This window comes from Alexandromys fortis, unplaced genomic scaffold (genome assembly GCF_014885135.2).
Source record: "Alexandromys fortis isolate MF-2015 unplaced genomic scaffold, M_Fortis_MF-2015_v1.1 scaffold_181, whole genome shotgun sequence".
Classification (NCBI taxonomy): domain Eukaryota; kingdom Metazoa; phylum Chordata; class Mammalia; order Rodentia; family Cricetidae; genus Alexandromys; species Alexandromys fortis.
Window position 1 is genome coordinate 2,065,585 of NW_026068069.1, and position 26,764 is coordinate 2,092,348.

General features: G+C 44.5%; 1 protein-coding gene and 1 long non-coding RNA gene across 2 annotated transcripts in view; one reads left to right on the plus strand and one right to left on the minus strand.

Moving 5' to 3' along the window:
- Positions 1 to 707: 707 nt before the first annotated feature.
- On the plus strand, positions 708 to 15,892 carry LOC126487861 (uncharacterized). Its single transcript, XR_007588520.1, has 3 exons — positions 708 to 790; positions 6,144 to 6,253; positions 15,229 to 15,892. It is a non-coding gene; the product is annotated as an uncharacterized lncRNA (long non-coding RNA).
- The window catches only part of Ccdc192 (coiled-coil domain containing 192), a 188,716-nt gene continuing 176,913 nt past the window's right edge, over positions 14,962 to 26,764 (minus strand). Inside the window, exon 7 of the mRNA XM_050120897.1 lies at positions 14,962 to 15,267. Within this exon, the coding sequence (XP_049976854.1) occupies positions 14,981 to 15,267 (287 nt within the window). The 3' untranslated portion in view covers positions 14,962 to 14,980. The remainder of the gene's footprint in view (positions 15,268 to 26,764) is intronic.

Below are 26,764 nucleotides of genomic sequence, written 5' to 3' on the forward strand. Positions count from 1 at the left end.
AGATTATTTGTAGCTAAAGGCAGCCTGGGCTACATAGTACATCAGGGAACAGCTGGGGGAGAGGGAGAGAAAGGGAAGGAAAGATAGAGAGGGAGGGAGAGAGAGCAGTAAAGGAAGGGAGGAAGGGAGAGAGAGAGGGAAGGGCGGAGAGAGGGAGAAAGAGGATTCCTGGGTCCCAAGAATGCACAGTCTAGTCTGTTTGTATGAATTTCCATAAAATTCTACACCTTAAAGGCAACCCATGACTTTTACCTTGGCCAGAGCTGATTTTCTCTTTTTCAAGCAGGAGGCCAAGGCACGCAGGTTGCCAAGGTCACTTACCCTGCCAGGAGGTATATCACAGAGAGATGCTAGCGAAAGAGAAAGCCTAAGGGAAAGGGATTGGACTAGATGAAAACAGAAGAACCGAGCCTGGTGAACCAGCCTTGGCAGGGTGCCCAGAGCAGCTTCAGGAGAGGGTCGGAGCCCAGGCAGAGCATTTCCTGCTTTGGGTTAGAAAAATAAATCCAACCACCCTCTAAGAGGTGGTCTATTCTTCCTGTGCGCATTAGGTCATTCATTTGAAAATTGCAGGTAGTAATAAAAACACCCATCATTTGCTTAACACAGAGCTGAATGGGCAACTCCCTGACTCCCACTGTACACCTGGGTTACCCTAATGTTACTGGTGTGGGGCTGAGTTCCAGAGAGCTTCATTGTGGGCAGAGGCTCGATGCCCGTGGTTGGTTCTCCTGGAGCTCCGCTTTGCTTCCGTTTCTTTCAGCTCAAAATCTTTGGCAGGATGTAAAGGGTAAGCAGCTTCTAGGTTAGGGAGCAGTGTGTGTGTGTGTGTGTGTGTGTGTGTGTGTGCTCGCTATTGCTGGCATTAGAAAAATTCCGTCAAGGCTTCATCCTCTCCTTGCTTTTGGGAGGTCATTGGCTCCCCTCCCCCCTAGTACTTCAGCAGTTTCCCTAGCGTTCCCCAGCTCGGCCCCCAAGAGTCTAGCTGGACTTCCTTCCTGCAGCAGACAAGTGTTAGCTTTCAGTCTTATATCGAGAGCTCAAACAACCTTGGCTCCAACAGCCTTGGCCTGGGGGTGGGGGCTTTGCCTTAGATTTCCAGGCTTGGGACCGTGTAAAATTTTCCTGCTCCTTGCACAACCTGTAATAGAACCACTCCGCTTTGAACTCCGGCAGGTGTACGGTTTTACAGCGCAATATTTTCAGATAGAATTTGTCTTAATCTCTCAGTTAAGCCTCTTTATAAGCACAGAGCTGCCAAGATGACAAATGCAATTCACTTAGGGCTTGTTTGTCTAGTTAACAGTGAGTACGCAAACCAGCTTCCTGTTCACACAAAGGGTTTTCTTGTGCTGGAAATCTTCGACCAAGGGTACCTTGGCTTGGATTTTTTTTTTATAGGGAATTCACGATGTTAATTATCTATAGTACCCTGTGCACCAGGATGTGAGGTGACTTAGGAGGCAGCTGGCTAGAGCCAATCGAGTAGATGGCCTGTGTCGCTGAAAAGGACCTTTGTGTTTATACTAGGGGACTTTACAAAAGGAGCCTCAAGGAACTGGATCCTGGGCCGGGAGTGACATTAGGAAGTGGGGTGACAGACAGCACAGTGGAGGGGAAACGGAAAGATTTGCTGTGCAGATAAAACTGAGATGAAGGGCTAGAAACAGTCCAGGTCCCTGGATTCACTCTTCTGCTTCTTTCTTTCTAAAATGGGTTTCCTTCCTTCTTCTTTTTTTTCCCTTAAGAAACGTGAAAGCACTCCTGGGTTTGTTTGTTTGTTTGGTTTTTTACAGAGTATCTTTTATTTATACTTCGGCAATTTCATACACATATATGGTGTATTTTGACCATATCCAGGCAGCTCCCCAACCTCCCCTATCCAGGGCTCTCCCACCTTCATGTCCTGCTGGTAGCAGATTGAGTCCAGTTACTGCTGCCTGCTGGAATGTTCCCTGATCCTGTTGGCTGGCTTGTGTGCAGGTACACACAGCTGCAGTGAGGTCCCCAGCGTGGCGGCGATGCCGCGCTCAGCAGAGAGTGTACGCCCCACTTCCTCTCCATGCCTCAGTTCTTTCTTTCTGTTCTCTTTTCTGTGCTGTGCTCTGAGCTCTTGTGGTGGGGGAGGGGCCGTGACACAGAGGTCTCCTTTAGGCCTGTGTAGCCATCATTCCCTCTTAGCCCTTTGATCAGTTATGAGCCTGCATTATCTGTGGTCCGCAGCAGGAGTCAGGTTCCCTGCCTAAGACTTAGAGCAGCACTTGTCCATGGGCATCAACTTAAATACTTAGAAAGCAATTTGACAGTGTGTCCATTTAGCAAAAACCAAACCAAAAACAAACAAACAAACAAAAAAAACTCTAGTAGGGCCCCACCCCCACCCAGGCCTGTGACCTTCAGAACTGTGAGCTTTTGACTAGGTTCCCAATTAGGAAGGGGGGGGGGGGTCAGTTACCAAAATTCCTGCCATGCCACTATGGCATTGCTGGGCTCAAGGGGGCATCTTGCCTGGCAAGTCAGTGTCGTAGCGCTCAGAGTTTAGTTAGTACTAGAGGATATCGCTGTAAAATACAAACCTGTAAAGATGTTTTTTTCTGTAGCGGTGGTGGCAGCTCTGGGTATCAACACTGGGCTACAACCTACAGCCCCTGCACAGCTGGGCAAGCGCCCCTTCGGTGAACTGCACTCTTGGGCTTTGACGAGGCTTTTGATGTGTGCTGAACTGCTGTGGGCGGATCCTCCTGCACACTGTGAAAATGTATGACTCTCATTGGTTAATAAAGAAGCTGATTAGCTTATAGCAAGGCAGGATAAAGTTAGCAGACAATCAAACTGAGGATACCTGGGGTGAAGAAGGGTGGAGTGAGAGAGTTGAGCAAGATGGTCATGTTGGACTGAGAAAAGGTGCCAAGTCACATGGCAAAGCATGGATGAGAAATATAGGTTAATGTAAGTGTAAGAGTTAGGAAGTAACAAGCCTGAGCTAAACACTGAGTATCTATAATCTATATTAAGTCTCCAAATCAGTTATTTGAAAAGCGGCTGCCAGTTATCTGGGAACAGACAACATCTGTCTACACTGAAGTATGGACTTGGGAAGCAGCCTGGTGATAGGTTCTTACCTGGTAAGCTCAGGTACCTGGTTTTAAGCTCCACTGCCATAACACGACAAAACAAATCTAGAAAGCAGACAATGGTATCATACTCAGAGCTGCCTGGTGATTGTTGTGCTCAGTTTTGCCTATTATTTGAATGAGTATTTCTTTTTACCTCTTTATTCTTTGTTTCAGTATACAGGTGAGAATAGGGTCTTCTGTGGTGTGCCTTACTTTTGGTCAGTCTCATTAGTGTCACTGGCAGTGGGTTACAGGTATAGGCCGCCTGCCAAGTCTGGCTTCAAAGGAATTCTTGCATCTTAGGGACAAGCAGATTTGTGCTAATGTGGAATTCAAGCTCTAGGCAGCATGGTCAGGGGAAGCCCTGCATGGCTAAAGCAGGGTGTGTTAACATTTATAAAGAGTATGTGACCTAAGACTGTCCCCATGAGGGGCAGCACAGGTCACCCTAGGCCTTGGTGGGAGACAGACAGAGAGCTACACCTTGCAGAGAGAGAGCTGGGGTATAGAGTTTATTTAATGCATTATAGGGGAGGAAGGGATGGGGAGGAGAGAGGGGAAGGGGAGGGGTGATTAGAGAGAAAGGTGGAAGCTTCCTCTCCAGACAGAGAGAGCGTAGGAGAACAGACTAGAGAGGAGGCAGGAGATCTGCTTGCCTTGGTGCTTCCACCAAGTAAAGGGGAGGAGGTTGGGAGTGGGCGGGGCTTATTTCTTAGAGGACCGGTACCCAGGTGACAGACCAAGCCAGCAGATTACAACAGTGGGGAAGGAAGGATGTCACGGTAACATCCTTCATAAGACACAGGAAACTTCATAAAAGACCTAGCCCACCCTTCATGTACTGATGCCCACAGTACAGATGCCCCTTTGCCAGGGTGATTTAGGTATAAGAGTTGTGTGTTTCCCCGAGTGAACAGTGGCTTCTGTGGAACCAAAATCACAAGATAGTAGAGATAGAACCTGAAGTTCAAAACCTGTAGTTCAGTTGGGAACATCTCTGTAGAAGCTGCGTGGGAAATAGGGTGAAATTCACAAGGGGTGGGGGTTGAGGCACAGGACAGAAGTCATCAGGGGAAAAATGGCCTCTTTCTCCAGCCATTCTGATGTGGAAGCCACTGACATGAGCGGAGGCAAGTCACTGAGATATACAGACCAAGCAAGAGGGAGGGATTGTATCCTGGAGAGGGCATTAGGGCTACCTATTAATAAATTCATGTTAGAGGGCAAGGCCAAGATTTGGATTCTCTACTGGAGCCAGCGGTGGGAAAAAGCATTGTGTTTGGTCTCTGTTCAGTATCAGACTGGGTAACTCATACCTGGAGGAGTAGGCTGGTGTGAACCTGACATGGGAATGAAAGTAGGCTGGTGTGAACCTGACATGGGAATGAAAGTAGGCTGGTGTGAACCTGACATGGGAATGAAAGTAGGCTGGTGTGAACCTGACACCAGGCAGTGGGGACCCGCTGCCCATGACTATCTGCTTATTCTGTCAAACGCAATAGCAGCATCAACTGCAGAATAAGGATAGAAAGAAATAGTTCCCTTTGGTGGGAAGGTGGTGAGGAAAGGAGAGAAGATGAGGAGGAAGAAGAAAAGGAGGAGGAAAAATAGCAGGAGAATGAGAAGGAAGAAGAGGAGAGGGGAGAAGAACGAGGAAGGAGGAGGAGGAGGATGGTGAAAGAAGTTGAGGTTTTTGTCGACTCACGTCTCTTTAGTTCTAAGCCACACCATAGCATTTCAATATAGCAGTTGTGAGATCCTACCACTCTTTAAGTGTTCTCTAGTGATAACAGATTAGAAAAGTACAACCTAATGCTGCAACCAGGATAGAGCCAGGGTGCAGAAGGCGCCTATCACAAGGGAATTCATGCCATTTACAGCCATGCCCTGTATCTTCTGTAGCACCTTACACTCCACAGTCACTAATCTGTTCTGTTTCTGTTCTATTTCTGCAGTTCTGCTTTTCTTGGGGGGGGGGGAAGGACTTCTTTTTTCTTAAGACAGGATGCTATGTAGCCAAGACTGAGCTTGGAGTCACTATGTAGCCAAGACTGACCTTGGAGTCACTCTGTAGAAAAGGCTGGCCTTGAACTCTTCACCCTCCGGCCTGTTTCATCCAAGTTCTAGCATCACAGGCAATAACTACCGTGCGACACTGCCCAGCTTACAAGTTGTTATTCCTCATTCACGTTTGAAGACTGGCTTTGCCGAGAGAGAATTCTAGGTTGCTCTTCCCTTTTAATTCAGCGCTGTAAGAATTTCTCTTCGTTTCACTGAATTGTTTCTGATGAGAAATACAATGTAATTTGTGTCTTGTTCCTCTAAAGACAAAGGTGCCTTAGTTTTTGTCTTCTCTCAAGAATTTCTTTTTGTATCTATTTCTTTTCAGACTGAATGTAATATGAGAACTCTGAGAGGGTTATTTTGCATTCATTTGGTCTTTTTTTTTTTTGCGAATCTGTAATTTGGTGGCCACCACTTATTTTGGAAATTACTTGACTATTTTTCAATTGAAATATTTCCAAGTTCTCTTGTATTCTAGCTAATATCCTTTTACACATCAATTTAGGGTGGCAATTTAAATATATCATAGCCACTTTGCTAGAATTTGATCAGAATAATGCTGACCCTGTGCAATAGTTTGGGAGAATTAATAGCTTCTTCATGTTGAATCTTCTGACCCCCCCCCACACACAGTACGTAACTCCCCTTGTAAATTATTTCCTTTTCCATTTGCAAGGTTGGATTTTCAGCATTAAGGTCCGGCATATGTTTTGGTAGATTCACACCCGAGAATATCTCATTATAACACGATTGTAATGATATTATGCCTTTTCTTCATCACAGTTGCATTGTTTCCCTATGCAATCCAGTTTTGCCTTGCTTTTTATCTTAGATTCTGAGAACTTGCTGAATTCATTCAGCACTCCCAGGGAGTTTTTTTGGCAAAGTGTCAGCTAGGGAGAGTTTTGTTTCTTCCTCTCTAATCTCTGTGCTTTCCTTCCTCTGGCTGGCTCATTGCACTAGCTGTGACTTCCAGCACTTTGCTGAAGAAGATGGTTGAAACTGGACAGCCTCGCTTTGTTCTCAATCGCAGTGAGAAAACACTCGGTCTGTCATCGTCGAGTGTGTTACAAGTAAGTTACATTAAGTAAATTCTTTTTTCTTCTTTGGTCAGGTCCAGGGATCAAGCAGGGGCAAGGGCTCCATTACTGAGCTACAACCCCAGCTTGAGAACAAGTTCTCAATAAGAAAGTAAGTTAGGTTTGACTTTAATTAGTTTTTAAATTGTGGAAGGATTGAATTTTGCCACATTTATCTTCTCTGCATCACCTGATAAGACTATTTGATTTTCCATCTTTAGTTTGTTGGGATGATGTATTGCATCGATTGAATGTTTTCTCAAGTTGGAAGGGTAGACAAAGAATTTCACCATGAAGCTCAGGTTGGCCTTGAACTTGCTATATAGCTAGCCTGGCCTCCAATTCTAGATCTTTTGCCACAGCCTCCAATGTGCTGAGGTTACATGTGTGTACCACCACGCTCAGCTTCTTTATCTGTTTTAGATACTGAAGCAACGTTACAGCTATAAGATGAAATTAAAGAATTCTATTTTTTGGTGGTAGATAATTTTATATTAAGCCATGTCAACATGACTAGACCATGATGCCCAGATATTTGGCCAAATATCATTTTGAATGTTTCTTCAAAATTACTTTCTACATGAGGATAAGAAAGCAAGAACTTGAATAATTTCGATAAACATTGTGATTTTTTTTCACCTTATCTTAGTTATTCTTAAGCATTTGATAAAATTTTGTTAATACAATCAACACGATTGACTCTACTTAGGTAAGTTCAAAAAGAAGATTGTGGTACAGGTGTGAGTCCACACACATGGACAGGAAGGGTGCAAGTCATTGCATGGCAAGAGGTGATGGTAATTCTCTAGGCTGCAGGCTCCAAAAGGAGAATGCCTGACTGAGGTCTTGACTCACTAGTTTGATGGGTTTGTGAAATAAAACATAAAAGATGTCCTATTGGGTTTCCATAAACCTCTTGTGGCCGGGCAATGGTGGCGCAGGCCTTTAATCCCAGCACTCGGGAGGCAGAGGCAGGTGGATCTCTGTGAGTTCGAGACCAGCCAGCCTGGTCTACAAGAGCTAGTTCCAGGACAGGCTCCAAAGCCACAGAGAAACCCTGTCTCGAAAAAAACCATAAAAAAAAAGAAAACCTCTTGTGAAGCAGAACTCAGCGGAAGGAGAGAGTCTACAAAACTGCTTTGGTCTGGTATGGATGGGAGAATGTTAACAGTACGGCTCATGTGGGTTTCAGTGAGAAGTCAAACCTGTTGATTCCTTTTGTGTTTTACCTTTAGTCTTTAAGGTTTCTGAATATCGATACTGAGTTTAGTCCTACCATGGGGGAAGGAACTTCAACCAGTCATCCAGGATCTTCCGCTGCCTGGCCTCATACTAGAGTTCTTGGTACCGAACCTCTTCTTTGTCGTGTGATGATACTCAGTCCCCTGTCCTCCCAGGCTTTGTGGTCCTGCAAGATCTGCTGCTGGCCATATCCAAGCCACACCAGGGCATAGGAATTAAGCAGGGGCATGTCTAGGGTCTCAGAATCTATCCTGGATAGTGTCCCATGGAACCAGACCCTTTCAGCTGCTTCCAACTCCTATAGCTATGGCAAGGTGCAGGAATGGTTAGAGGGAATGCACCTGTCTCCTAATGTTCCTCTCAGAGCCATGTTCTCCATCCTTCTTTTCTCCAGTTGACTTGGGCTTTGGAATAAGGACCTAGAGTGGAGTCTCTGGATTAGCTTCCCATATCCATTGACCACAGAGTCCTGAGGATAGGAAGTCAAGGTAGGCAACCTCCAAATGTGAGAACAGGATGGAAAATGTATGGAGAGAAGGGTGTATCAATAATCTTGGAGGAAAGGTTTTTGATAAAGAATAATAAAAGATGGCTAAGCTTCTTTATTAATACTTATTCACTTATTATATCCAAAGTTCAGTGCGATTTGGGACATCTGGTTAACATACATTTTTCTTATGCTGTTTGTTGAGAATAAATACATATAGAAAGGTGTGTATTCTGAATATACGGCACACCCATCCTGTAATAAGAAAGTAAGTCTCAGGCTTGCTTCTGAACACACTGTCCATTTCACTGAGCAATTCATCTCACTGCTCTAGGTCAGAGGTCAGCAAGCCTTTTCTGCCAAGCAGCTAGTAATTTAGATTTGTTTATTGTCTAATCAAATGAGAATGGCTGTATTCTAATCCACGATTCATAGACAGTAAGTGTTGAATTTCATGTAACTTTGTGTCACAAACACTGTTCTTTTTAGAGTAAGATTATTTAAAACATACAGAACGTTCAAAACCCTCAGGCCTTGCACAGGCCAGTAGCACCCGGATTTGGCCCATGGCTGTAGTTTGTCAATTTTCTTGTCTGTATTGGGAAATACATTGACTCACAGTGATCAGAACAAGTGGGGGCAAGATGTGTTCCTTTGCCTGCTGCATGAAAAAGCTATACCTCTCCCATTTTCATCCAGGTTGAAGGTGGAGAGAGCGAGAGCTAGGGCACAGACTTCATAGATTGCCCCTTGATGATCATTGTGTAAATGAGAACCGAGGTCTGGTAGGCAAGGGAGGGTTCTTCCTGCTGTGAGTGCTAGGAATGGAGCTGGGGTCCTCTGGAAGAGTAGTGTGTGTTATTAAACACTGAACCAGCTCTCGGGTCCTTAAATTGTTTTTTTCAAAGACTTGGGAAACCAATGTTTAAGATTCAAAAGGTCTGATCATGCTGACATGGGATGTGAAAAAGGAACCGGAGCCCAGCTCAGTCATGAGAGCGTGTGCTTAGCATGTACGAGTCCTTGAGTTCAAACTCTAACAGAAAGGGAGAAAGAGAGAGGGAAAACTAGTCAAAACTTTAAAGAATAAATAATTCTTACAGCAAAACTTTTTAAGATTTCCCAGACATGGGAGAAACCAGTTCAAGTAGGAAATGATCGTTCTAAAATAAAAAGGATGTGCGTGCTGGGACAGAGGTCCCAGCAGGAAATAGGACTAGTCACAAGGTTTCCCACACCTAATGAAATGATGGTTTTATGGTAAAATGAAATGAAACAAAACAAAACAAAAACTGTGTTTGTTTCAGATTCCCAGGGACCACATTTCCGAAGCTGGATACTCAACACACATTTAGCAGCCTGAGCCTTTGGTGGGAGCGCCTGGGTTGTCTGGCCATTTCCATCGAGAACATTTGCATCTGGTTTTTGTTTGGTTGGTGTTTGCTTGTTTATTTAGCAAAGAGTGACCCTTAACATTCAAATCCAATAATTCCAAGTCCTATTCTTGAATGGAAAACCACATAACAAGTGTTCTGGTAACATTTTTATATATATAGAGAGTTGCTATGTAGCTTAGGCTAGACTCTGATTTATGATTCTCTTGTCTCAGCCTCCCCACCATGGGACTACGGGCTTTGCTATCTGGTGCCAGCTTTTTTCCCATGGAATGAAGCTATCTCAACAATGATGGCAACTGAGTGAGGAAAAGAAAAGTCTGCTTTTGGCTATTTGCTCTGTGTGGCCTGGGCTGGCAAGTTACAGTTCTAATCCAAATGTCAATGCCACCTCAGCCTTATTCTAATCATATGCTTTCTAAAAGGGACACCTCAAGGCTTAGTTGCTGCTGGAAAAAAAAGCCACAGTAGCGGAAGCTCATGACCTTGTTAGGGACCTGCACTGAGGAGAATCAACTGATTATGAGCATTTTACAATTAATTGAAATGTTTTCAAATCAAATTGCTTTTACTCTTACAAAGACAGATCCAGTTAGAGAATGAATCCCAAGCTTTTTACTCCAAAATGTCAGGACCAAGACGTCCAGCCCCGGGGCAATGGCACCTTGCATCCCTCACGCCCCTCATGCCCCATCACCATGCAGCTCTAGCCCAAAGATCTTCCTTGTCTCTCTTCTTTCTCAAATCAGTCTCTATTCCACCTTCAGGAAAAGGATTTTCCGTGGGAGCCTTCCTTATCAGACTTGTTCCACGACAACGGCATAAAGATGAAAAGCTGCCCCCATTCAGGTGATTGACCAACTTGTTTGGTTCAGTGATGGCAATGTTTGGGAGCTGTAGAGTGAGCTAGGTGGTGAGTCCCAGGGGGCATGAAGGCCCTAGGCTCAGTGGATCCTAACACAAGAAAAGGAAGTGGAAAGGAGGAAGTGGGAGAGAAAAGAAGGAAGGAAGGAGGGAGGAAGGGAAGGAAGGAAGGAGAGAAGGGTTGGTTTCCATTTATTCATTGGACTTCTGTTTTGTTCTAAAATAAATATTTGTATGAAGAGCACACGGTGCACTCTACAGTTTACACAGGATGCTACCACCCCCTATTGTCTCAGCCTTGCCTGCTTAAGACAGCTCTTTTCCCTACCTGTCCCTGTAAGTAAATGGTTGTTGCCCCTGATGAAATATAGTTGTGTAGTGTGTTGTAAACTGGTACTGGTACCGCCATAAATGTCAGTGTCTTGAGCTTTTGGCCTATGACTGAGGTATATGCATACCTCTTTTGGACTCTGAGACACCTTCACTTACACACACTCGCACCCACACACTGACCACCCACACATACATGTAATTAAAGGTGAAAAACACATCTTTACAATTTTTGCACTACTTGGTGGAGTTCACCGGAGAATGACTCAGTGGTTAAGAGCACTGGCTGCTCTTCCAGAGGACCCGAGTTTTATTCCCAACACTTACAGTGTGGTTCACATCTGTCTGTAACTCTAGTTCCAAGGGATCTGATTCCCTCTCCTGGCCTCTGTGGGCAGTAGTCACACATGTGGTACATAGGTATACATGCAGGCAAAACATCTATAAGCATGGAATAAAAATAAAACAATAAAATTTCTTGGACCTGCATGACTCTGAGGTTGACCTTTCTGGGATGATGGGGAATGAGGAAAGATGCCGGGGTTGGGCGGGTCGTGTGCTCTAATGAATAAGCACCAACAGCTGGAATCGAATCTCTGGGCTCACTATTCACAGCTGAGGTAGGAGGCAGGCTAGCCCATCTCAGTAGGGTCTCTCTAGGTCACAGTCAAGCTGAAGGACGACGTTTCCTTGATATTTCCCAGGCACAGCTAGGACCAGGGACCAGGTTAAGGCTTTGTTCTTCAGAGCCTGACCTGGGGAAGGCCTTGCCAGTCTCATGGATCCAAGGCACTGGATCCTTAACATAATAGTGCTTGTGTCAATGATACACAGTGACTCGGGACCTCATCTGTTCCCCGCATGAACAAAGTATTTTGGGGATGGTTTCATCCTTGTATCCTTGTACTTGGTTGTTCTTTTATTGTTTGTCTTTTCAAGACATGGTTTCACTGTGTAACAGCTCTGGCCACTCGGAAACTCGATTTGTAGACCAGGCTGGCCTTGAACTGCCTGCTTCTGTCTCCCCAGTGCTGGGATGCTCCACCCACTGCCCAGCTGTCCTTACACTTGTTAATCGTCAAGTAAATATTATTTTGTCTTAGGCTTACAGAATTTGCCAACATTTCTTTATTCGTTTTGCTAAAGTAAAAATTCTTTACATTATCATAATGTAGAAGAAAAGAATTAGATTTGGAGAAAAAAGGACAGTGTAGCAGATAATTAAAATTTGGTCGGATTCATTCTTTCCCAGAGATGCATTCACAATAGACTGTTTCAAATTAAAGTTTCTTTGCAGTTATTGAAATGAATCCTCATTTGTGTTTTTGGGCCAATGATTTGATTTCTGCTCATTTTAAAAGTCTGTTACTTTAAAACAATTTCATCTTGCTATGCTAATACCTAGGAGCATTTGACTATAATAATGAAATGAAAGGATTGTGAATGCCAACATTTACTTAAATTGACTATATATCTCCTTATTCAATTTAACTTTCTGGATTAAAAAATAAGCTCATGATTAGTGCAAAGGTATAATTAATACTGCATATTTCTATAAATGTTTTTAGAGTATTGGAAAATGGCTTCAATTATTCATTAAATATTTTATTCCCCGAGGGTGTGTATGTGTGTGTGTGTGTGTATAAAGTGTATACAATGTTTATGCTCCTCCATGTGAGTGTGGGCATGGGTGTGTCGTAGCATACATGCAGGGGTCAGAGGACCTGTTTGTGCTGGTCTCAGCTTTCTACCTTTAGTGTGGCACCATCTCCTTGTTTGTTTGTTGTTGCTGCTGCCTATTTTTCCCACTGCTTAAAAAGCCAGGCTAGTTAGTTCGCCCTTGAGCTGAGGGGATTCAGTCGGGAACGTGAACTTTTCTCTTAGAAACTGCTCAGCGGCCAATGCCTCCCCTGATCCATAAGCCCTGGGCATTGAGAGAATTCTTGTTACCAAAATGTCCCCAGCACAGATTAGTCTATTTATGCTTAGACCAAATCCCCTCCCACCTTCCCATCTGAAGGTGACCCAGACCTGAATCAAGATCAGCTTCTTATAAAGATGGCTTTTCAGACTAACATGACTCTTCTTGATGCTAAACTCCAAGGGCTGGCATGTGGCTATGAGAGGTGGCAGGCTCAGTTAACCATTAATTAATCCCAGCTCTGCACCTCCTGTTACTTATCTCTGCTGCGCGGCTGCTTTCATGCTGAGGGCTAGTGTAAGCATTCACTAGGAAGCTGATGAAGAACTTAACAGGGGCCCGTGTGGGATATGGTGAAATTTCCTTTTTGTCTCTTTCTCCCTTCTTTTCCTCCTTATCCCCCTTAGTATCCCAGGGGCTCAAGGCAATCTCTCATAAAATAAGAAGGGGGAACCTTGGTGAGCACATTAGTACATCACAATGAGCAGACGATGACTTGTCTGAGGAACACTCCACTCTTTCCAGAAGGTAAAGACTTAGAGCTTTCTCTCACAAACTCACAGCGAGAAGATGCCAGTTCCCATCAGCACTGTTGTGTCAGGGGCAGTGAGCAGAACTTTAGGGTCACAGCTGGCCTAGCCATCTGGTGTTAATAAAGATCGTGAAGTCAAACCAAGGGTACCATGCCGCATAGGGTGATAAGAAGGTGTTAGCTGGAGAGAAGGGATATCTTTAGTCCATTCTGTAGGGCTGACACCTCAGAAAAGGTAAAAAGTGCTTCAAACTGCTTTGGGGGTCAGTACTCATGACCAATAAGTTCTGAGTTAGTCTCATCTCTGACACTAAAAAAATAAAACAGGCACAGATACACACAAACACACACACACATGAAGCTGAGGTTATGTTCAGATACAGAGGGATCATATAGCTCAGCATAAAAAACTAAATTACCTGTGAAACACTTTTTTTAAAAAATGAATTATTTTTTTTTAAATGAGTATCTAGAATCACAAAGTTGTCATAGCCCATGCAAGACTCCATTAGCTCCTTCAAAGAGAAAGGAAAAGAGAAAGGAAGGGAAGGAGGAGAGAGGAGAGGAAAGGGGTAAGGGAGAGAGGGAAAGGCGGGGCAGCACTCAGGTTTAGACACTGTCTTGTCGGTGGGCAGGGCATACAATCAGCGCTCTTTTAATAACCCTGGTCCCATCCCAGCGTGCAAGGAGCAATTGTCCATGACTCAGGGAGTAAATGTATGAAATCTGTGTGTGAAGCCTGCCTACAACTGTCTTCTTGGATTATATTCACAGGGAAATCTATGACTTATTAAAGTGTGTATTTCAGGTCCAACACCAGAGGCCAGGGCTATGAATTCACAACCACTCAGCCAATGTGAGGCCTTCCTTTATAGCAAGCAGACAGGTTCCCTGTCCCCAGACTCATCCACCCATCTACAAAATCACCATGTTTCAGGGGACTCCTCTGTGTCTACGAAGGCATTGCTGAAAATGCCGATTCCCAGGCCTGCTCTGCTTCTGAAGTCCAGTGCTGTGCTTGGGGACAGAATTCTGATACCTGTTTATTAACCTGGATGGACTACTTTGACTTGCAGCAATCTGGGCACACTCAGAAGCCCGCCAATACTGCAGCTTGCCATGAGGTTCGCTGTGAGAGTTAAGTTCAGAAAACTTCTCGTTAGTGTCCTTTGGGTAGGACATGGATCATCTGAGTGGGAAGGGTGGGAGGAGGACATGACAGGATTCTGTGCAGTCCATTAATTGCAGGTTGCCCCCCATTTGCCAATGCTGCCATGTTCTCTGCTGTGAGCAGGGCTCACAACTATGTGGTCATCCTAACAGAAGTGTGCATTTTTCTTTTATCTTTAGTCTCTCTCCTTAGGGAAAACCATCAGTGTTGTGTCTTTTCCCAGGAAGATACTGTCCAGAATCTTTTCCCAAAGGACCACAGCTCTGATTCATTTTTTAAAATTGCCTCGGCATTATTTAGTTTCTACCCTTGCTACTGCTGTAAAAATCACTTGAGAGCATATGAAAGGGCAGCCCTCATGGCTGTTTACTCTCTTGGCAAGGATTTTGCTTCCCTGTCCTCTCGCCATGCCCAGTTTGAAGCTGCCCCTCCAACACAGCTTTCATTTCCCACCTGCACTGCGCAAAGGGATACTTACCATCCTTCCATCAAAGTGTGAGGACAGTACCAAGCAAAATGCCAGCTGCCTGGTTTTGTGTCCTTCCCTCACCCACTGTTAACCAGGAGTGTCTAAAGACACAACATCTACCGCCCTGTGGCAATGTGACCACTGTTGAGTGGTGGACACTTTCAGGGTCTGCTTCTCCCCTTTCTATGGTTTTCTCCCAGCACGAACACTGTAGGCGATACTCAAATCTGTAAACTTGAACTTGACCAGTTATTTAGGCTTTGGACTCCACCTGGATGACACTAAACTTTAATTATTGTCATATAGGAAATCTACAACTCCTCATCAGAGGCCACGGGAACGCTCTTATCATCGTATACAACGGGGAGTTCTTGCAAACCTTCTGCAAGGTTTGCGTCTTCTTGGGAGAGCTGGTCACTGCGTTTAGCAACCAGCGCCTCAATCTTCTGCTCCTTTTCGGCTAACACTTCTTCGAGCTGAGTGATCTTCTCAGTTTGCAGGGAAAGCTGGGTGGACAGCTCCATGATCAGGCTGATCTTTCTGTCCCCTTCTTCCACAGGTGGGAGACCTCCATAGGGCACTTCTACCGAGCCGGATGCTGAAGCAAAGAACAAACAAACAAAAGAGGACAGTCATTTTCATCAGCGTTTCCAGAACTTGGAGAGGGAGGACGAAAGCATCTCGTTTCTCACGTTCTTGAGAGGCAGCCCAGATGTTACGTCATCCAGTTATACACACTGAAAACAGAGTCTAGATCCCGTGAGGGGAACGATTCAGGGTGCTCGTGAAAGAACTTGGAAGTCTCCGGAGAGGGACCAGAATCACTCCTCATCAACTCTTAATTATATTTATTTTTTATGTGCATTTAACTTTCAACCAACTGTGGGAATAAGCCAACCTTGAAAGACAAACCCCAGCAAGAGCCACGCCAAGGTTCATCTTTCCTTTCCCAAAGAATCATTCATAAGAGGAATGACTTAAATATAGGAAAATATGCTTGAAATTAGGTGTTTATGTGTCTGAACAACAAACCTTGCCATTTCTCCTTGTGAGGGAGATGGTCTTAGAGAAAGACTATCTTCCCAGGCCAAGCTTCAGAGTTGCCAGGAGTATAACTTGAGCCCAGGCATAGAACTGTTTGCATGGGACCCATCACAGAGGTTCAGTTCTTTTAGGCTGGCCAGCATTTTAAAATAAAACTGAGCATCCTCTAGGACATCAAAGTTTGTCCAGTGTCATGGCCCTTGGTGAATCTCTGAGCTAAGGGTGAAAATGGTTGATATGATATAACGGAGAGCCCAAGGCTTTCTCCATCCTCCAGTGGAGACAAGCTCAAGGACTGCATCTGCTATACTACCAGCCATGGGTAAACAGACTTTCTACACAAGCCAGGAGTAATGATGACTCGTGCCTGTCTTTCTAGCATTCAGGGGCTAAGACAGGAGCACCGCCATGAGTTCTAGGCCAGCTGGGCAGATAGAGTGAGACTAACTACACACACACACACACACACACACACACACATACACACACCTACTACTCCTGTAAACCCATACCTGTTATTGACCATTGGCACTTCCTTAAAGGGTCTCAGGTGGACTCAGGTGAAAACTTAAACACCCAAGGCGCAAGGATGTGCAGCATCCTTGTGGGTCACAAAAGTGACAAGGAGACACCAACCCATTCTCTAATCTTAGAAATCATGGTTGTCAAATTGCTAAATTTTTAAGACTATCTGGGAAACTTTAGTTCTCATTATGAGGAAACCTAATGCTATCATCGAAGTGTGTGATGACTTGTTCATCTCTCTCAAGGTAAAGAGCAGCAAAGAGAGCTGGAGAGACACTCAGTGGTCCAGAGCTCATAGTTCTCATCTGCATATGTGTCTGGGGGCTCAAATCTCCCTGCAACTCCAGCTCCTAGGGGGTCTAACACTGTCTTCCAGCCTACACGGTCATGGGCACACATATAACATAGATTCACACACAGAGATCAGTAACACAAACAAACAAAAAATTAAAAATAATGTATATTTTTTTTAAAAAAAAGAATAGTTAAAAGGTATCACAGTTTAAAGAATTATTTGGTTCATGGTCTCTGTAGAAGGCATATTATGCCCTCCAGCCCAGGAGAAGCTGTCCACACAGCAGGGGGATTTTCTTTCTTGCGGACATACCAGGGCCCTCCCTTTTACATCTGGCCAGAGCTGTGCTGGCAACAACAGTAACTACACATGCCCAATAAGCAACTGAATGCCGCTATATGAGTTGAGAGATGCTATCAACGTGAAAGTCATTAATTTGGGGACACTTAGCTTGGAAAAATGTGAACTGTCTCATTAACTTTTGTTGATTATTATTAAAGTAGTAATATTTTGGCTATCTTGCAGCAGAAAAAAAAAAGCATGATATTGAGATTTCTTTCATTCACGGACTCTAACTTTAAAAGTGGTGATCACACGGCTTGAGTTTGTGAAACCCTCCTACTAACCCCGTGGATTACTGCTGGGCAGGCATTTCCTGCAGGTGAAATCCGGGAACTTGCAGACTGTGCTTCTCTGCTCAGCCCCCACAGGCGTTATTTGGGGGGGAGGATTGGTCACTCTCAACGGATCATTTTCCCGTGTCCCCTGCGGGTTGAGGCAGGGAAATACAGGTTTGCTATGGGTTCTTATGGGCTGAAGGGAGGTTCAGTAGTAGTGAAAAGAAGGAGCTGGGAATGGGCAGCAGGAAAGTGGGTGGCAGAGGTTGTGAGGAAGAGCAGCAGCATCCTGGGGTGGAGAAGCCAAGCTTGGCAGCCTGGGGCGTGGAAGGTGTCTCTAGAGCTCCAGACGGTGGCCCTTGGATTAGGTTGGCCGCTACCACTTTCCAATTTGACCCCTCTGTCAAACTTTTCTCCCCACCTTGTCACAGATACAATGAAAAGTTTAGACAGTCTAAAGAGAACCGGAGTACTCAGCATTGTGTATAGATGAATATCTTGGTCGCCTGCTTCAAATGATAAAGGGCAAAACTGAGACAAGGGGAGGCCTTACCTTGGTGATATTAGATAGTATATCTGTATTCGTGCTCTGAAAGAGAGAGAGAGAGAGAGAGAGAGAGAGAGAGAGAGAGAGAGAAGAGAAGAGAAGAGAAGAGAAGAGAAGAGAAGAGAAGAGAAGAGAAGAGAAGAGAAGAGAAGAGAAGAGAAGAGAAGAGAAGAGAAGAGAAGAGAAGAGAGAAATGGAGGGAACAGTGGGCCTCGGATATTGCAACAAAGCATCACACACTAGGTGTCTTGGGCAATGGGTATTGTTTCTCATAGCTTCCAAGGTGGGACAGTCTAGGTCAGGATGGTTGGGCTCTGCAGAAGCCTTCTTGACTATAAATGGTCTCTTTCTATGTCCCTATGATGAGGTGAGAGACTGTAAGCTCAGAATCCCTTCCTCCTCATTGTCTTTGACAATGTCTTATATGTAGCTCAGGCTGTAATAAAACATGTGATTCTCCTCCAAAGTTCTGGAACTACAGGCCCGTGCAATCACATCCAAAAAGTACTTATTTTTATTCTTAAATTTTATGTGTATGGGTATTTTTTTAACATACCCATAAGCCAAGGTTTTCATCTTGGCTTCACATTTTTATTTATTTATTTTGATTTTCAAGACAGGGCTTCTCTGTAGTGTTTGGTGCCTGTCCTGGAACTAGCTCTTGTAGACCAGGTTGGCCTTGAACTCAGGGAGATCTGCCTACTTCTGCCTCCTTAGTGCTGGGATTAAAGGCATATGCCACCGCTGCCTGGCCTGTGTATGGATATTTTAACTGCATGCGTGTCTGTGTACTATGTACATACAGTCTCTACAGAGGTAAGAAGAGGGTCCCCTGGGACTACAGTTGCAAATCATTGTGAGCTGCCATGTGGGTGGTGGGAATTGAGTCCTGGTCTTCTGGAAGAGCAATCCACTCTCTTCACTGCTGAGCCATCTCTCCAGCAACCAGTGTCTGTTCCTGAGGGCAGTAATACCACCATAGGGCCCTAGTCTCATAACCTCATCCCAGCCCAGTTTCCACCACGCTCATTTCATTTTATTGTCCTGCTGGAAAGCGGCCTTCAACATCGAAGTTTTGGAAAGGCATAATTCCATCTGTGACTCAGGAAGCTGACACTTAGAAAAAGAGTAGACAAGCCCTAGAACTGAGAAAAGGGGAGCTGGCAAGACCCCTTAAGATCTACTCTCCGATGTCCCTCAGAATGAAAAGAAGATGCTGATGCGGAGACAAACTACTGGGTATGTTTGCCAAAAGGAGAATTTCTTACATGAGTAATTTCATGGTTAGGCAATCTCGTTAGACACATAACAGAAAAATATCTGCTCCGTTTCTTGGTTGGGATAAGCATGTGCTATGGTGTACACGGATAGTGATATTTTATTTGTGTTTTATAAATAAAGCTTGCCTGAAGAGCAGAAGGTAAAACTAAGTCACTAGAAGCCAGGCACTGGTGTCACACACCTTTAAACACAGGATTTGCAGACGGACCTCTGTGAGTTCAAGGCCACCATGGGTTACACTAGATCAATGCGGAAACAGATCCAGGAGGTGGTGACTCACCTTTTATCCCAGTACTAGGGAGTCACATGCCTTTAATCTCGGCACTAGAGAGGAATATAAATTGGGACAAGACAGGCGCCCACTTTCTTTCAGTCTGAGGATTTCTTAGAGGTAAGAGCTCTCTACTGGCTGGCTGCTTTGCTTTTCTGATCTTCAGGTTGAACCCCGATATCTGTGTCTGGGTTTTTATTAGCCATGCTCCATATATGTGAAGGAAAGAGGACCCCAGCTGCAGTTGCTTGCCATCTATTGTTTGAGCCAGGGTCTCATTTTTTGCACAAAATGCTGTGTAGTCCACACTAGGGAGCTTCTAGAGACTGTCATGTCTTTGCCTCCCATCTAATGGCAGGAATGCTGGGATTACCCATGTTTGCTCTCCAGGGGTTCTGGGAAGCGCTCTACCCACTGAGCCATTCTCTCAGCCCCCTACTTGTTCAAAATGGCAAAAACTTTGCGCACTTCCCCAAAGTGAGGGAACTTATACCCTAGCTGTCTTGAAGATTGTCTCAGCCACCCTGGGTAATTTTTTAACTCAACTATTAATCATTGCTTTTCATTCCGCTCAACAGTAATCTCTCCTTTGTAACAGGAAGGGACAATATTCTCCAAGGTCCCGACACCTTACATGTCCCAAATTTCAAACTCTTGCCACTTCCCCAGACTTCTGCCAGCGGATAGATAGGCCCACCTACAGAGTCATGGCTGCTTGGACATGGAGGGTCTGCCATCTGACCAAGTAACTAAGGTTTCATTCCATACCAAGAGTTTCCAAGACAGAGACAGCCACAGGCAAAAGAGCATGTCTACCTGTGAGAAAGGCACAGACCTGACCAGCTACAGCTGGAGTATGAACCTACCACACGTGCAGGAGTTTCTGTGAGCACACAACCACTTTCATTATCACCCCTGTTTTTGCCTACATTTAAAATAGAGGTGAATGGGCTGGTGGAACTATAGCTCCTTGATAGAGAGAATGCTTGCCTGCATGCACAAAGCCACAGACTCAATTCTCAGCCCCTCATTTTTGCTTTTTCTAGCAATTAGTGATTGGGCCTCTGCACACGGATCACGAAGATGATGTGATGTTGACTCCTGCAGCCATGCTATGGGACAGGGGACAGGAAGCCCTATGAAGCCTTAAAGGACAGGGGACAGGCAGCCCTATGAAGCCCTAAAGGACAGTCAGGATTAGCACGAACAAGCACCTCACCGGGACCTCACTGCAGCCGTTTATTTTTCTCTTTGTTTTCCAAGCGGATGCTGAGGCTGCCAAGTATTTACTCAATAAGAAAGACTCTTAGCGTTGAGGTGATTAAATACCTCATCCTAGAGCCACCCAGGATTACTGTTCAGCCTCCAAGACTGTGCCAGCATCCTCCTCTGAACAAATGCCCATCACTCTGAGTCACTTGGGGCCGGTTTTAAAAGCTGTGTACGCTCGTCAACAACCGCCGGGGAGTCCAGGTTCACCCCTGGTCATTCTTGGGCCTCCCAATTGGCATGCCCGTAGGCATATACCTCTCCAACTTAAATTAAAAAAATGAAGAAACAGAAACGTTACTATTCTTACTAAACATTTGTGAATGGAAATTCTCTGAAAGAAAGAAATGGTAGCCCTGCCCCACTCCCCTGTATTATTGTACTTTACCGGCAAACACACAGATTGTTATTGTCTTGAAGCTCACTCTCTCCTACGGCTTCCGGGTTTTCTTTTGCTCACAAAGACTGGTCTCTACGGTGCCAGACATATGACTTCAGAGGCTTTTCAATTTCCTTCTACCAAGCTGTGCACACTCAGAACACTTCTAAAGTTGGTGCTTGTTAACTGGCTTGGCAAAGATAAGAAACACTGTACAAATAGATGTGATTATTAGATAGGTTTGGTCGCTTAAAAAATTAAAATATGGGGTGATATTTGTTATCAGGCTTTGATGCATTGTAATGATGATCAGAGATACAATAGGACTGCATTTTAGAATGAAATGTTAGACAAAGTAGCAGACTAAAGAGAATGGAGAGCTTATAAAAATCTGCCTCTTTCCCCAAGTGCCTTGGAAGATAAGGAATGCCTAGTTGAAAGCACAACAGGACCCTGCAGCCCCAAGGATGTGGCTATTTCACCTCCTGGATCATTAGGAGAGAGTCTGAGAACACAGCAGGGATAGCAGGCAGGAAAACCAGGGGCCAGAGACTGAGCTGGAGGTCATTGTTCTCGTGTGTAATAGAGCCCTAGGCAGATGTAATGCCCCTGTGACCCAGGCATCCACAGCAGGATTGCAGGTTGGGTAGCCCAAATACAACAGAAACTTCCTTGGCATAGTTCCCCAAGCATGAGAAGTCCTTCTTGAGTTGTTGGTCAGGACTGTCCAGAAGACTCCCAAAACATGATAGGTTATTGCTGCTGCCTTGGCTGCCTACCAGAGGTTGAAGATAATTCCTTATTGCTAAAACAAACAGATACGTCAGACACAGAATCTGAAGGATTTGAGCTAGAGCAGACCTGAAAGTCTCCTTCCTGAGGTCTAGCATTCATGATATCAGAAGGTACCATGTAGGTTCCAGTGGAGGAAAGCAACTAATAGCCCTTTTAGTTATATGACACCTATGAACTTCAACAATGGCCATCATGGCACAACAACTCTTAGTGTGCAATAGTGGTGCACATGTCTTGGTGGTAACCAACAGCTCTCTGGTAGGACTTACGGCCTGCTAAATAAGACAGAAATCATGTCTGGTACTGGAAACCTAGCCAGCTATCCAGAGCCTGTGAGGTTGTGGGTCTTTGTGGAGAACCTATGACCTCCAGTTTACTTAAATGCATCTGAAATATTAATCTTAACTGTATTCTTATACCCACAGGAAAGTATAATTCTTACTCCTCATCAAAGAAAATTCTTTTTGAAACAGATGGAGACTGTTTCAGAAAACCACAGGAAATCAAAATGCAAAGAACAAGGGATCGTGTGGTACCAGCCCCCACTGGTAGATCTACACCACAAATCCTGTACCTAAGGCTCAGGAAGCTGAAAAATGGAAGAAAAAAATGGAAGAAGGGGCAGAAAAATTGTAAGAACCAAAGAAATGGGAAATCCAATGAGAGATTTTATCTCCTAGAATGTCAGGGAAACTAGACTCATGAAATCTCAACGACATGGCTGTCAAAATATGGCAACACCAATAGACATGCTAACATGAAAGGGGGAATTCCTATGGGCCAGCCCTAGACAAAGAACTACAGGTAACAAAGGAGAATTGAGAGCAGAGATGGGGCATAGTCTTCCTCAGAGAAGAGTACATTGATGCCTATCCAGCACAGCATGGTTATCAAATGCCAAGTGGTCATCTTTGAAATCATATACAAACAAGTAAGGTAACATTGTATGGGCAAATTAGGTTGCACACACACACACACACACACACACACACATTCCTTATTAGTTAAAGAAAAGCTGACATGAATTTGAGAGAGAGCAAGGAGTCCCAATGGAAGGAGTTGATGGGAAGAAAAGGAAGAGGGAAACAATGCAATTGTGTTTAATTTCAAAACAGTAAAGTTAAAAATGAAGTTTAAAAGATGGCACTTAGATTTCTTCCTGGGCACATTTCCCCCCTTCTAGTAAATCTTTGAACTGTAAAATTAAAGTAGTAATGATGATAGAAGAAACTCGGAGTAATAAGTTGATGTCATAAAGGATCTAAAGACTTGCCTAGGAAACTAAGTTCCATAAAGTAGAATCCAGAGAGGGGGCACTCAAGGATACATACCACACTAACCAGATTTAGTAGAAACTATAGGGAAAAAAATACTGGACACCTAACATGATCAAGTTTAGTTTGCTGAGAGCATGTTTCTGTTAGATTTGTCCACTAAGATTGCCACCAGTGAAGCCCTGTTCCCATAACAAAAGGAGACAGCTCTGGTCACAGTTTGTCTTTAGGCCTTTTCCCACCCCCCACCCCAGCACACAAATGCTTCTACAGGTCACTGGGACAGGGCCACCATTAAGTCCTAGTCTGTCATTAAGTCTGGGTTCGCTTATCAGGAAGAGTGTAATTCTATCTACAGGCAGATGACCCTAGTTAACAGCTGCTGGTCAAAGCAGCCCCATCTGTCTGCAGTTAGCTATGACAATATCTTTACATTATAAACCTAATTTGTCTCAACAACCATCTTGGTATTTTCCCATGAAATGGGTTTAATTGCTCAAAGTGTAACTTGGAGCCATGGCACTAAACAAATTGGTGGGAATTCCTGGCCAGGGCTGGTTCCCTTTTGTGCATTAGCCAGGAGTCACGGGGTATAATGCAAGAGGTTTTCCTTTGTTAATCTCTAAGTGGGGCCATGATTTCTCACTGGGAAGTCATAGTGATTCTCTTTGTTTGTTCTATTTATTTCATTTTGAGGCAAGGTCTTTCTATGTAGCCCTTACTGTCCAGGAACTGTCTACGAAGATCAGGATAGCCTCAAACTCTTCCACTTCCCTCTGTCTCCTGACTTCTGGGACTGCACATTAATTCTACAACAATGAAAACATACTGTCATGATCCTGTACACTGAATCTAATATCTTTGAATATTATCCATGTCTTTAGATATTTAAAGAGAATATTTAATATTCTCTTTAAAAAAAGGCAAGTAATGGTTAGGAGATCTCAGTCCTTGAGAACTGTGGGTTAGATTCTGGAAGCTAAGAAAATGGATATCATCAAAACGCTTCACCCTTGAAATTTTGCTTGGGTGGATGGATCAGAATACGTAGCAATCTGTGTTTTCAAAAAGCCCCACAGTTGATTTTGATCAGCCTGATTTCTGATGACCTACGTGAGGCACGGCAGGCTAAACTTTTTGCTCATTCCTTAAAAGGTGGCCAGCAGGCATCCAGGCAAGCTTCTTTTTTACAAGACTGCAGTTCACCAAGTTGGAGAAGGAAGATGACACCTATTCCACTCTTTGTGCCTTTCCCTGGCTATGCGACAGGGCTCTGCCTGTAAATGTTACTGGCTAACTAAATGTATTCATGGTCCACACAGCCTTGGCCCTCCTTTGATTTGATTATATCCCAGAAACCATCTCAACAGTTTATACTTAGTTAAATCATCTCCAGGGCACCCAGAGAGAGTCAAGAGTGTTAGAGGGTTTGTTTTGCTTTGCTTCTGTTTCTGTTTTTATGTTTGAAGGGTTCATTTCTGTTCTCTGCAGAAGAGTCTCTTCCAGTGAGGAATGGATAGAGAAGAGATACTCTCCGTGGCAGATGAAGGGAGGTTCATACCTGAGATGCAAACATTTCTAGATATTTTATAGAAAGGGTTCTTGAACAAAGAGGAGAAAATGTGTACATTGTTAGCATTCTGAGCTACTGAAGGAAGGGTCAATCTAAGCAAGAGAAGGGCATTCTAGAAGATCTTACTTCTTCCACTGAGCAGATCCCAAGCACCCTTCAAAAGGCTGAGTAGTTTATTGTTCAAAGAAAATCAAAAATAACATGTAATGATCAACATGCTGGCCAGAAGCCAGAGATGGACGTGAACCCTCTGGAAGAGTCAGGAAATTCAAGGCAAGGAGAGAGCCAGGGGATTGTCTGAGGGACAAAAGAGAAGACAATGAGTAGAGGTCTGTTTCTGTCCTTATGGGAGAAGAAGCCAGCAGGGAGGCAAAGCCCATGAAGATGAGTTTCCCTCATTCAGGTTCTGTGTTATTCCCCAAGGGACCCCCCTCACACACACAGACACACCATGCATGAGGTGGTACATGGGGCTGGCCAGTTTAGCTTGTGTGTGTCTATTTTCAAATGATTATTGTTTCTAGTATCACATAGGAGTGAGGATAACACAATATTCTGGTAATGATGGCACTGACATAGTTATTCTTTTGATAATAACAAAAAAGTAGTTTCCCCCCTTTTTTTCTTCTGAGAATGGTGGAATAATTCTGAGAATGGAGGACATAATTTTTGCTTGTTAAGAAGATTGTTTGATTTATACAGTTTAGAGGGAAGTCGTTTTTGTTTAGCGGACTTGACACTACTCGGGGGCCCAGCCGTGGGACACTGCCGTATTCTGTGCACGAGCTGAAGGACGTGCGCTCCTCTCCCTCACAGTGTGAAGCTCTTCTCACCCACTAACCCTCATTTACTGCTCTCCGTCCTGGATTAGCCCTGAGATGGCAGCACTGCCATGACCTTTCCAGCCCCCCAGATGTAGTGTACGGTCTAGAATCAACAGATCTCGGCAGAAGTCTTTTTCTTCTTAAAACTGGGCATAAGACATGATAAACCGCAGTAACTGCTCTAGCAGCTGAAGAGTAACAGAGAATGTATTTGAGTGTTTAAGGTTTTTTTTTTTTTGTCCTGAGCACTAAATCCACAGTGACTTGTACCCGCCACCTAACATCATCACATAACTCAGAGCAAATCCTCCCAGCTGTGAGCATCCCATCTCCGCAGAGCGACACTGCTGACCTTTGTTACCGAGACTTTTATTTATGTGAAACATTGAGCAGAGGAAGACATGCAGGCTTTATCCATAATTCTCAGCAGAGGACTTTGAAATAGAGGGGTGGGGTTTGCAGATGAATATCCCTCTCAGAGATGTCTACTAAGATGTGGCAAATAACACTCCTAAAGGATACTCCCATCCCAGAAAGTAGGTGACTTTATACGGCTGAGCTCCTTTGCAAAAGTAACTGGGGATCTTTGGATCGAAGAGTCATCCTGCATTACCATGGTAGACTTGAGACAATCACTGGAGGGAGGGGTGTGGTCAGCCAGAAAGAACTATCTGGAGATGCTGAACGTTATTTGATGGCAAAACTGTCCCACACAGGCTCAGGTGTTTGAACACTTGGTCCCCAGCTGATGGCGCAGCTTTGAGACTTTATGGCATCCATAAGAGGTGAAGCCTGGCAGGCAGACTTGATCACTTAGTACAAGCTTGTGAATTATGAGTTATATACAGCCTGGTTCTGGTTCTGACCTGAGTCAGTCTCCTTCCCCTTTCTTCCCCTCTTCTGTGTTCCCCCCACACTCCCCCACCATGCAACTGAGGCAAACAAAGCCTGCTTTTCCTAAGCGGCTCCTTGTCAGGTATTTGGTCACAGTGCTGAGAAAATATCTATTACGCTGTGCTGCCGGCTCTGGAGATAAGAAAGGTACCCAGAGCTAAGACACATCATTGCCCTATAGAAACTAGAAAGTACCAAGGATCATGTTGCTCGGGACTGCTAGAGGGGGCCCAGCCCCATCACCTGCTGGCACCCTGATGGTAGGCTAGACACAGTTGTTTTGAACTTTTGACCTCCAGAACGATAAACCAATACAACTGGGATGTTTGAAGTTACTGGGTTTGGTTCATTTGTCGTGACTGCAGTAGGAAATCAATAGAGGACAGACTGCGCACCCCAGAGCAGTGGGAATGGAGCCCAAGAGCTCACCCGGGCTGGCAGAGTGCCACTCAGACTCATGCATTTTAACTGAAGGGTGTTGGAGGTTTCGCTCAATCCAGAAAGTTT